The following is an 11111-nucleotide window of genomic DNA, read 5'->3' as shown; positions in this document are numbered from 1 at the left end:
ATATTTGGGCATCAGTTTTCAGTTCAGTCAGTTCAATCAGTTTTAGAGAGGCTGTTTCTGAAAATAGAAATGATTAGGAGCTTGTACTAAAACACATCCCATGTTTGTCCTTTACGATTCTAGCCTTTAATTGATTCATTTTTAAATCTCTTCAGGCCTATTTATTTATTTATTTATTTATTTTTTTATTGTATTTAGATTTTTCAGTGTTACTTCGTGGGCCACTGAAATGCCTTTTCTCTCAGTTTCCCACATACCCAAATGTTTTACAACCCTGGCACAGAGCTTTAATGGACGCAGTGGAAAACCTAAAGTACAGCAGCACACTGAAGAGCTGGGGGATTCACGTAATAGAGGGAAAAAAAGGAGTATTCCAACTGAGCGTCTTTGTGTCAAAGCATAATGTGAAGAATCATTTAAAAAAAGTGAATGATTGAATATAAAACTTTACAATCCTTTATTGAGTAATACCAATCCAACAGGCCTCCGAATCTGACATCCGTAAATAGAAAACTGCATATGTTTCTGTCCACATTCTCACTTTTCAGGCTGCTTGTAAAGAAATAAATAACACTTTTTAATCTTCCAAAACATAAAGCATCTGCAAATGGAGGCTTGTCTAAATCATACCACAGAGAAAGTGTTGTGCCTCAAGTCACACATGTAAAAGTTATCCTCTCCTTCATAATTTGACACGGCATGCAAAATACGTCTGTATATTTTGCAAAGCAGCTGCAGTACCATTGTTAATGAGAGAGTCCTGATGGGAAGTGTGAAGAAACAACACAGGAGAGCAAAGTACAATGGTTTGATTCAGCCAGTCCTGAACGCTGCAAACATAGAGATCGATCTGTTTCCAGAAAAATATTTCTACAAAACTATTCAGCAACTCTCATAGTGTTAAATTATCTTAGTGTGGTGTCACAGATGGCAGCTAGGGTTTGTCTTATTTCTACAGTATCTTTAAGGACACACACACAGTTAAAGGTGGAAAATACAAAGGCTTCAGTTCAACTCAAAGTTTGACCAAAAGTTTGGTCAACACTGGCTGCATGTTGCTCAGTTAAAGGAGACGTCACACCGCACACTCAGACAGAAGGCTCCGTTTTAACCATGCATAGATAGTCTGCTATAAGCTGGGTTTCGACAGGAGATTTGGCACATGTTCAAACTGTTTCCTGACTGCAGTCTTCAGCACCGGCTGCAGCTCCATGACTGTTTTAAATTCCTCGGCCATGTCACGGTGAGCCGGAGAAGGGCTGAGGTGGCAGCGCTCGGTCTGTCCGGGAAGGGAATGTAGTGCTAACAGATGGTGACAGGAAAGTGCTGCAGTGCCTCCGACCCATCAGTCTCCAGCTCCTCTTTCCTCGCTGGTCAGGTCTCAAAGTACTTGTAGATCTGAGAGACGTACAGCATGACGCTCTGCCAGTCTGGCCGGTCCGTCTTCATCAGCTCCTCAATGTCCTGTTTGGAACAGAAAGAACAATGCTTTAAAAGCTAGCTGCAGGAGTTACACTCTCAGAGTTTATAATCATTTTGGGCTTTATAAACAGCACCCCCATCAGGAAATCAGACAACTCAACGAGAACAATGTAATGTGGCTGCAGTTCTATAATTATAGATGATAATATTCTTCTTGTTGCTTTTATCCAGATGTCAAATGTAAACGTCCAAATATCTTCAAACGATCCAGTAATCCACCGCCCCGTGATTAAGACTGATAACACTGTTCTTCAAATCTGTATTACTCTCAGTTGTGTCCACTGACATGCTCATTGTGAAAACCCTCACATGCAAAGTATGAAAGCCAACCTGCCGGACACACGGCAAACATTTCATAGGTTTCAGTCATTTGTTGGTGTCATAAAAAGAACTGATAACAGATGAATTTCTCCAATAAATCCGTCACTTGATCCTCAAATGTTCCTGCAAATGAGCACATGCTGGTCACTACATGCGCTACTCCATCTTTTCCCAAAACACAGTAACCTGACTTTAACGCCAATGAGACATCAGAGAGGGACAACAGACCCCTGAATGTTTGGATGACCGAGGAGGAGATTTACAGTTTGTTATTTCAGTTCCTTATTTACACGGTTTTTATGTGCTTTCATTTCCTTCTTTTGGGTTTTACATTACTGTGAACAGTGACGGTGAGAAACACGGTGAGAAACACGTGAACAGACTGTTGAAGCTGCTGTTTGCATGACAGGAACTGGTTCAGTCGACTGTAAAGGATATTTGATAAAGACTTTATCACTGTATAACAGCGTGTAAAGTCTAAGTAAGAAACCACATAAAGAAACATCATTTTAGTGTCATCTGTCACACTGATACAGTTCTTGGACCAAGTTCTTGTGCTGCTCAGTATAAATGACGTGGTGATTGTTCTTCGTTACTCTAACTTAAAATGTGCTTCAGCTTCTGAGAAAAGCTGTAATCTAGAGTATTATGAGACTTTTCTCACGACCAGCCTTCAATTGGCTGCTCAGAGACAAATCCTGGTTCACAGTGATGAGTCAGGCAGTGAAGACTTTCACATGACTCTACATCACCGGCGTCACAGCAGCATCCGTTAGCTCAGATTTACACAGAAGCTTCAGTACAGTCACTCCCGTCATGGCTCCAGCTCCTAACAGGAGGAGGCCCAGCTATTCTCTGGGATGTGTCTGAGGGTTTTGTTTATGCAGCAGAGACAGATGGAGTTGAAAACAAAGAATGGAAATCTGTCTGCAGAGACTAGAGAGAGCCAGTGGTAGTTAAGTAATTTATTTGTTTATAGTTTTCAAATCACTGACATGGGAACGAGTTTGCAATCCAATCTGGTAGCCACAAGCATGTAATGGAGAATTAATAAGATAACATAACAACATGAACTCTGGCCTCAGTGAAACGTTTAAGCCTAATTCACTTCCTTGCTGATGTCAGCGGGCTCTTTCAGATGAGCTGGTGGCCTGATTTGTGTATTATGTGACTCATCTCTGAGCAGTTAGTTTTGTTGGACTTTTCAAACAAACAAAGACGCAGCTGCATTGATCTGTTTTATCATGTTCCTGAAGACATGAAGCAGTCATCAGAGGTGCACGAAGATATGCAGAACGAGGGGTGGGGGGGCGGTGAGGTCATGTAAGTTTAACCCTTGCATGTCTCAGACACTCTGCTATCACTTCTCAGACATTCAAAATGAAAGAGCCACCAGCATGTGCAGCACCAATAAAAGTAGGTCTGAGGAGTACAACGACATTCCCACTGGCTGCAGATTATTCCTCAGGATACAGCTGGTTTTATTTTGTTTGCCCTGGAAGTTGTTTAAGATGTGTGGACGAGGAATTCATTTGACCTGGTCAGTATTAAACTGTTTAGTGTCCACACTCTTCCTGGCAGTGATATGTGTTTACATGAAAAAAGACCTGGTTAAAAAAAAAAAAAAAAAAGGCATAAGACTGAGGGCGTGTGTGAACAGCTCCTGCTCCATGACCTGCATGACCTGTAGGCAGCAAAGTGACTGAGTTCGACAAGATAAATGAGTGGCAGTTCGCAGCCGAAATGCAATGATCTTGTATCTGAAATGATTACTTGAACATTTGCACATGATTCAAAACATGACTTTAAAGCGTCTTACTATGAGTGACAGGATCTTACAAGAACACATCATTTTCTACCCAGGTCTGAATTTGCTTCTCACGCCGCAGAGGTCTGATTTTGTGTTTCTGTCTGTGCTTGTGGCCGCGGTTTGAAGTGGGCGGGACTGGAAAAAGGTGATGTCACATACTCCCTGCACTAGTTGGGATTTAGTTTAAACATTTAAGTCAAAATGTGATGAGAGTTATGAAGTTGTTTCCTAATGTTGTCGTGCTACTGCCAGTCAAATGTAATCAAACAACACCCACACAGTCCTGATGAAGAAGATTAGCCGAGTCTGCGAGAGGTACTTAAGCTTTTAATAAACAATAACTTCAGTTTGATTTGGATAGCGTCATGCTAGCTGCTACCCCCGCTCCCAGTCTTTATGCAAAGTGAAGCTAACAGTGTCCAGCGTCATATTTAACAGACAGATCGGCATCTATTTAATACGGAACTCTCTGTGAGAATGTGAGTAAGTGTATGTGCCAAAATGTCTAAGTACTGATTTAAGAGATAGACAGTTCACTGAAGATTTGCTTGCGCAAATATGTAGGTGATTAGGGCTCTTTAAGTGTTTACAACATGGCAAAACATGGCGGGGGGGTTCTCACAAACCAAATATTTCAGTGAAACAGCTGCTTGTTACTCACCCATTTCTGGGGAGAGCTGCTAATGTTTGCACAAACCAACTAAGCGAATCAAAGCCAAATCATATCTGAATTATGCATTAGATTAGTTTTTCTCCTGATGCCAAGATTTCCAGCGCACAATGCTGGAACACCAACTTTAAATAACCCAGCAATAAAGGCCTCAGTAACTGATTTGACAGGGTTAAGCACAAGACCATCAGGAGGAAAAATGGCCAATCAAAGTGTACGATTTCCAATTCGTCTAATCAAAGGGTCCCTCTGTGTTATCAAATTGTGTGTGTGTGTGTGTGTGTGTGTGTGTGTGTGTGTGTGTGTGTGTGTGTGAGTGTGTGTGTGTGTGTGTGTGTGAGTGTGTTTGTGTGGTCTGTGGCAAATCAACTTACCAGGGAGGGTTTGATGCCAATGCTCTCGGCAGCCTGGAAAGCCAGTGTCAGATTCCGGACCTGAAGAAAAACAAACCGTTGGGTGTTGAGACACTAAAAGCTCCCTGCACCCTGACATCCTGACATCCAACACCATAGACACCACAGACGGAGGTTCAAACAGCAACAGTAAGCCCCCAAATACCTTTATAAACCCCCAACAAACACCAGAGGGACAGTCTGAGACCTATGTAAGCCTCAGCCTGTTTGTGTGAGCATTTCAGTGTATTACATTATCCCTTATGTTTGTTTGATGAGTACAAAGCTATACTGGACAAAATCTCTCTGTATAAAACAGACCTGTCTTTGGGGCTAATTTCCAGCCCCATTAAACTAAATCCCCAAAGATTTAGCACTTAACACTTGAATGAAACTGTTGAGTTTTGTATGTATAAAACTTGAGAGTGAAATCCAAACTGTCCTCGTGAGTGAGCGCTGTTGATCGAAGCCTGAATTCATCAGCATCATTCCTTGAGCTTCTTTACGTCTCTCTTCACCTCAAGCTCCATTTTTGTTACCTTTCAAGAGTTCAGGTCCTTGAGTCATTAATCGCGACTCTCACAAGCACTTGAACTGTCATATTACCTGCCTCTAGACATCAGCACAGCTGGGATAATGAATGCGTAAATCATGGATTCTTAACACATAGTTCTGCAGCTGCAGACTGCTACTTGAAAGAACACACTTCTCCCCTTTTGACCTAAAATATAAGTCCACCTATAACCTTGTTTTCTTAAAATATCTAGTGAAGGAGGCAGTAATGGGATTACTGGAAGGACAGATTATACCAGGAAGAGGTTGGGTGTTTGGGCCTCAGGGGAAGTCACTCAGCAAGAGTTATTAAAGACAACACGCGTCTATTGAATTATTCAGAGAGATGGGCTGCACAGTGTCTCTGTCATCAGCTCAATGTTACACATTCATACCAACAGGACCGTGCACACACTCCTACGTGACTAATTTGTCGCATAGGATGTGCCAGGCCAGGTTGGAGGTGTTTCTCTATTGCTTTAATGTTGCTGCAGGCTGAAAGATCTGCAGTCCCCAGAGAGGAGCCATATCGTTTGCGAAGCTAATGTTACAGTATACCACCTGCACGTCCACATTACAGAGCTGTCAACAACGAGCAATGCAGCCACTGCTGCCCTGTGCTAGTGGCTACACAAATGCTGCATTCATAATTCATTTTCAGGCTGCCTTTTAATGCTGTGTGGACAATATGGCAGACCTATAAAATGTATACGGCTTCATAAAGGAAGCCTGGCATGTGTGGCGTAATGGTGGAAAAAATGACGCCTGGAAAAAATGGCTTCAAAGCATTACAGACATTTTATTTTCCACTTGGCAAACATGCATCTTTTCAGACCTACACTGTGTAAGCAGACCAATTTCACAGTTTACAGCCCCACATTTCCACAAACAACATATTGTGGCTTTGTGTGAAGTGTTTTCTGGAGAAACAAATCTACAAGTCGGAGGGAGGACAGCAGGAAACTGAACATGTCGTTTTGTTTGCACTACACACAAGTATGAGTGGGTCCCAGCCAACTGATGACTGAATCCAAATATGTAAGTGAGCTGGCATTTGGCTAGGGGGGTTGAGGATAATGTGTGTGAAGAGAGCACAAATGTAATGATGTGTGGAGAGGGCCTGTGTACATGAAACATGTTGTACACGTGTGTTAGACTGAGGTCCTTATGCTGCAATTATTATCTGCTGGTGAGGCTCATACCTACCTGTGAACACTGCGACTAAAGAGACAAAGTGTGTGTGTGTGTGTGTGTGTGTGTGTGTGTGTGTGTGTGTGTGTGTGTGTAGTCTTCCTGTAGCATTCTACCTTATCTTGACTGATGAGTTCCTGGTACGGGATGTGGGCAGGCAGATATGTGTGCAGCAGGGCACAGAAAGCCAGGCCGTCACTCCAACTGCTGCTGAAGTTGGTCACATCGATATTCTGCAGAGAAAAGAAAAGGATACAAGTCACAAACAAGCCTATGTCAATATCACACAACGATAATGAGCTTAAAGTGCCCATAATTTGTGTGGGATACTTTGTGCGACAACATGAACAGGCCATGAAAAACACCACTAAGTCCTAGAGCCCCAGGAAACAACACGAAAATTAACATGTAATGCCATTACATGCTGTTCGGCGTCAATTAATGCCTGATCGTGTTTCCTTTGGTGGATCCTCTTCTTAGATCCCATTTAAGCCTCTGAAGCTCTCTCTGATCTCTCCTCTGGGTGAAGAACATGCATAGCAGCACGTCCAGCCTGTTGTGTTTTTGTGTGCGTGTGCGCGATTCACCGAGCATTGTCACCTCGTACACCCTATACAGCATATTCAGGGTCTGTTAAGAGTAGAGCGTACGGAGGAAAGACTTCCTCCTGGCCATTGTTTGGCGTCACGGGGTCCCTGTTGGATAGATAAGTTATTTCCGGTGTCTTCCTCTTGTATTTCTCTCGTGAACTTTGGGAATCACAGCCAGGGACACTCTCTGGGGTCATGGCTATGTGTCTGCTTCAAAATAATAATAATAATAACAACAACAATAGTAATAATAATAATACTGGAGCACAGATATTAAAGTATCTGCTACAAGTGGATGTCTCCCCTGCCGCCACCACCTCCTGACAGCATGAGAAATACGCACGAGGCCAGATACAGTGTTTTTTTTTTTTTAAGTATCTGAGATAAAGCCCTGCAATAAATACCTCTGGGTACATCAGTTTGTCTGTACACACAGCATTAGGTCAAGTGAGATGCTGAAGATTGGCTATGCAGCCGTGTGTTTGTTTACTCTTGCTCTGAGCCAGCAGCCTTTAATCCAAGCCCTGAGGACCAGAGCCCTGGTCATTTTCATTTTAACCAGTGACCGAGCCATATGTGCGACACCATGTGAATGTAATTAACTACCTGATAGGGCAGAAAAACAGCAGAACTCCAGGTCCTGAGGACAAGTCAATGCAGTAATGAATATCCCCTGAGCTCCTGGGAACTGTTGACAAATTTGTTATTTCTGATTGCCTTCACTTATCTGCTTTGGCATTATGGATTCCAGTTACTTCAGTCTGAAACTAGCTGTGGTTTCAGGGTGAAAGGTGAAGGAGGGAGGGCGACTGTGGGACTGATACACATCCTGCCGCAAAAGCAAAAGGTGGCATGTTTGTTTACTGTTCCCACACTGACGTGGCAGTCGCTATGGTCATCACGGGTGTGAAAATTAAATATTTCTACAGCTGTTGGATGGACTACCATGAAATTTTGGTGCATTCAAATTCTCCACTGGTTGAACTGTAGTAACTCTGCTGATCTCCTGACTTTTCATCGAGCACCATCAGGAGGTCAAAATCTCTATTTATCCGAATAATTGCCATACTCCCATCATCCTCATCTTTAGTGCTAATTATCAAATGTTAGCACGCTAACAAGCTAAATATTACACATGCTAAACAAGCTGATGTCTTATTAAATGCTATTAAATGTCACAACATGACATAATGTGTTGTTAACATGAACGTACAGCAGATATTTAATTATGTCAATCACTCTAAATCTGAAAGAGGCGTGAGCATGTATGTAATTGAAATCTGATTTGTTAAAATACCAAACAAAATGTGAGTTAGAAAAGAGTAGCCAATGATTGTTGTCCAACCAGCATTTGTGGTCATAGTGGGATCTGAAGGAGCAGCTGCTGCATCTGAATGAAGCCTAACAGGACGCATAGTCCTGGGCTCAGGCTTCCAGGCTGTGTGTGATCAAGAATAACCTAATCACTCACATTCACTTGTGATCATCATAAGGGAAACAATCACCCAAAGAATCAAATATATTGACAAGGAAAAACTCACTTTCATGATATACTTTACTAACCACTTTGATACTATTCAGCATGCACTCTTAATTGAGAGCAGAGTGATTTCTGTTGTGCAGATAGCACTGAGGTAATCTAAGTTCCATCCACAGGCTTCGATGGTCTAACTGAGGCTGAGAGAAAGTCTTTGGATGGACGGGTGTCCTCTCCATCAGTCACTGCATGTCTACTATGTCTGGAGGGCAGACCTGTGCAGTCATGTCAGCCCACATTCCTCTCATACCTCACCCCTTCTCCCTCTTAGCTGGCTCAGCAGCAGCACTGTGTGTGTGTGTGTGTCTGTGTGTGTGTATGTGTGATATATGTGTAGCCTGACACACACACACACATAGAGAGAGTGATGGAGGGTGGGTCAGACCCCCTCCAGCCGCAGAGACTCTGAGACCAAGATACACAATAACAAGTAAGCTGATAAGAGAGGGTGCAGAGGGCAGTTTGTGTATGTGTGTGAGAGTGTGTGTCGGGGTGTTGGGTGGTCTGAGGAGAACACAAGTCCTAATCCAGGGCATGCATGTGTGTTTGAGTTCAGGGTGGGAATGGGAGAGGAAAGGGGTTGGGGGTGCGGGGGTTCGTTCAGGGTAGAAAGAGAGGGAGAGGCATGAATGCTAAAACAGCAGCGGACAACAACAGCTCTCTGGGAGCCGGCTCAGAAAAGCAAACACAGCATCAAGCGACAGGAAGCGTCTCGCTCGGCACAAAAGGCAGAGCCGTCGCTTTTTAGGGCTCAGAGAAAGAGAGTATGAGAGAGAAGCAGGGGCTTGTACAGAGAGAGGAGTGAACAGATAGAAAAGAGAGAGGACGTCAAGTTGATCTGCGTGTATTTGCTTTGGTCTGAAGTGCAAAGCACATAAGATCTGTGGTAACATCAACAGTTAAATTATGGGTGAATACAGGTGAGGTAACAAAATGCAGATACAGACATGTCGCACGTACTCTTGCGAAGAATCACCTCATTCTACTTCACTGGTTCTCAGCCTTTCAATTTCATAAAAAATACACAAAAAGCAGGTAGCAAAATATTAGCAGCTAGTGCAGAAAGTGCTTCAGCTGCAGCGGACATTAAAGGCCGAGGAAGTGTCACAACCTGCCTGGACAGCATATCCTCTCTGCTGCAAACCATTCAGAAATTGAATTCTCAGATGAGCTGGACATGGGCCAGGCACTAAACATCACACTGACAGATTAACACTGTGTGCAGCTGCAGAAGGTAAGAGTGCGCTGCCACATGGAAATGCTGCTGGACTGCTGTCATATCCACACATCCACGTGCCATTATTGAAGTGTTGAGCTCTTACTCACAGATCAAGAATGTAAAGCACAATGCAGCATGCAGCGAGCAGACGGGGAGCGAAGGAAGATAATGGTGGCAAACACACACGGGCAGAGCACACACAATTTGTTAAAAAGCCATCCATCTAAAGGGTAACAGCAGAGACATCAAGGCTGAGAGACTGATGAGCTTGTCTCAGTATATTTCCTGCTGCAGAATCTCTCTACCTCACCTCCACTGAATGAGCAACAGGAAGACTAAAAAATGAAAGAGAGCAAAGAAGAACAGCAGAGACAACAACAAAAATGAGAAAAGAAAGTTGAAATGGGGGGACAAAGAGACAGACAGAGGGGGGAGAGGGGGAGAATGCCCTAATGTACCTTGCAATGAATCATAGTCATGAGCAATGACAGACTAAGAGCCCAGGCAGGCGGGACCATGGAGACAGAGACGGGACAACAGGGACGGTCACAGAGCTGGTGGAGCTCGGGAGAGCTGCAATCCACAGATTCAGCCTGTCTCTACATACAATGGACCTACTCTTCACACAGGACAGGATGAAGAGCGGTGAGGACACAAGAGCACACAGGTCTACTACACTGATGATTTATGATAGACCAGCCAACCTACCTGATAAGAACATAAGAGGCATCATATGAAGATATTGAGATTATCATAGAGTGGAAGACCTAATCAAATGTCCTCTGCTTGGTACTATCCCTTCACATCTATGAGCAGCTCTGTGTAATCACACAGCACATCCACGAGCCAACCAAAACTACACAAAGCTGAACCACTGTTTGGACTCAGTAATGTCCTTCTGTTGTGCTTTATTTTCTTAACTCTGTACTAATGTTTGGTGATCCCCTGACTTTTCATCTAGCACCATCAGGAGGTCAAAATCTCTATTTGTCCAATAACTGCCATACCCCCATCATCCTCAGTTACACTCAGAGGTCAGTATGTCCTTCTATTGTGTTTTATTTTCTTAACTCTGAGGAGCTCGGCTAACAGTTTCCTCCTGCCTCAGAGGAAACCATAGTTCAATATTTGACCCAGATATTATTCAGTGATTATGATCAATGATGATATCAGGAATAAAAAATAATACGGAACATTTTCATTTTCAACTACAGTACAGTGAGCCCTCTACACCGACCTGCAGTCTGTTATTTCACACTGACGACCTCCCTCACAGCAGTGTTACTGTTAATCCTCCATTATTAGAACTTACAGTAATGGTCACTCTTTGAACTCCTACCCTCGTCC

At 43.3% G+C, this 11111-nt stretch overlaps 1 protein-coding gene across 5 annotated transcripts in view; it reads right to left on the bottom strand.

Annotated features, from left to right (window-relative positions):
- Positions 1-196: 196 nt before the first annotated feature.
- specc1 (sperm antigen with calponin homology and coiled-coil domains 1) overlaps positions 197-11111 on the bottom strand; it is a 68920-nt gene continuing 58005 nt past the window's right edge. For all 5 annotated transcript variants that reach the window (XM_076749960.1, XM_076749962.1, XM_076749961.1 and 2 more), the window contains 3 exons: positions 6535-6651; positions 4658-4717; positions 197-1464 (listed from right to left, as the gene is read on the bottom strand). In XM_076749960.1, the coding sequence (XP_076606075.1) occupies positions 1375-1464; positions 4658-4717; positions 6535-6651 (267 nt within the window). In that variant the 3' untranslated portion in view covers positions 197-1374. The remainder of the gene's footprint in view (positions 1465-4657; positions 4718-6534; positions 6652-11111) is intronic.

Source organism: Chaetodon auriga, chromosome 15, assembly GCF_051107435.1.
Source record: "Chaetodon auriga isolate fChaAug3 chromosome 15, fChaAug3.hap1, whole genome shotgun sequence".
Taxonomy (NCBI): Eukaryota; Metazoa; Chordata; class Actinopteri; order Chaetodontiformes; family Chaetodontidae; genus Chaetodon; species Chaetodon auriga.
The sequence above is the reverse complement of the archived record's forward strand: the minus strand, read 5'-3'. Positions and strand labels throughout refer to the sequence as shown.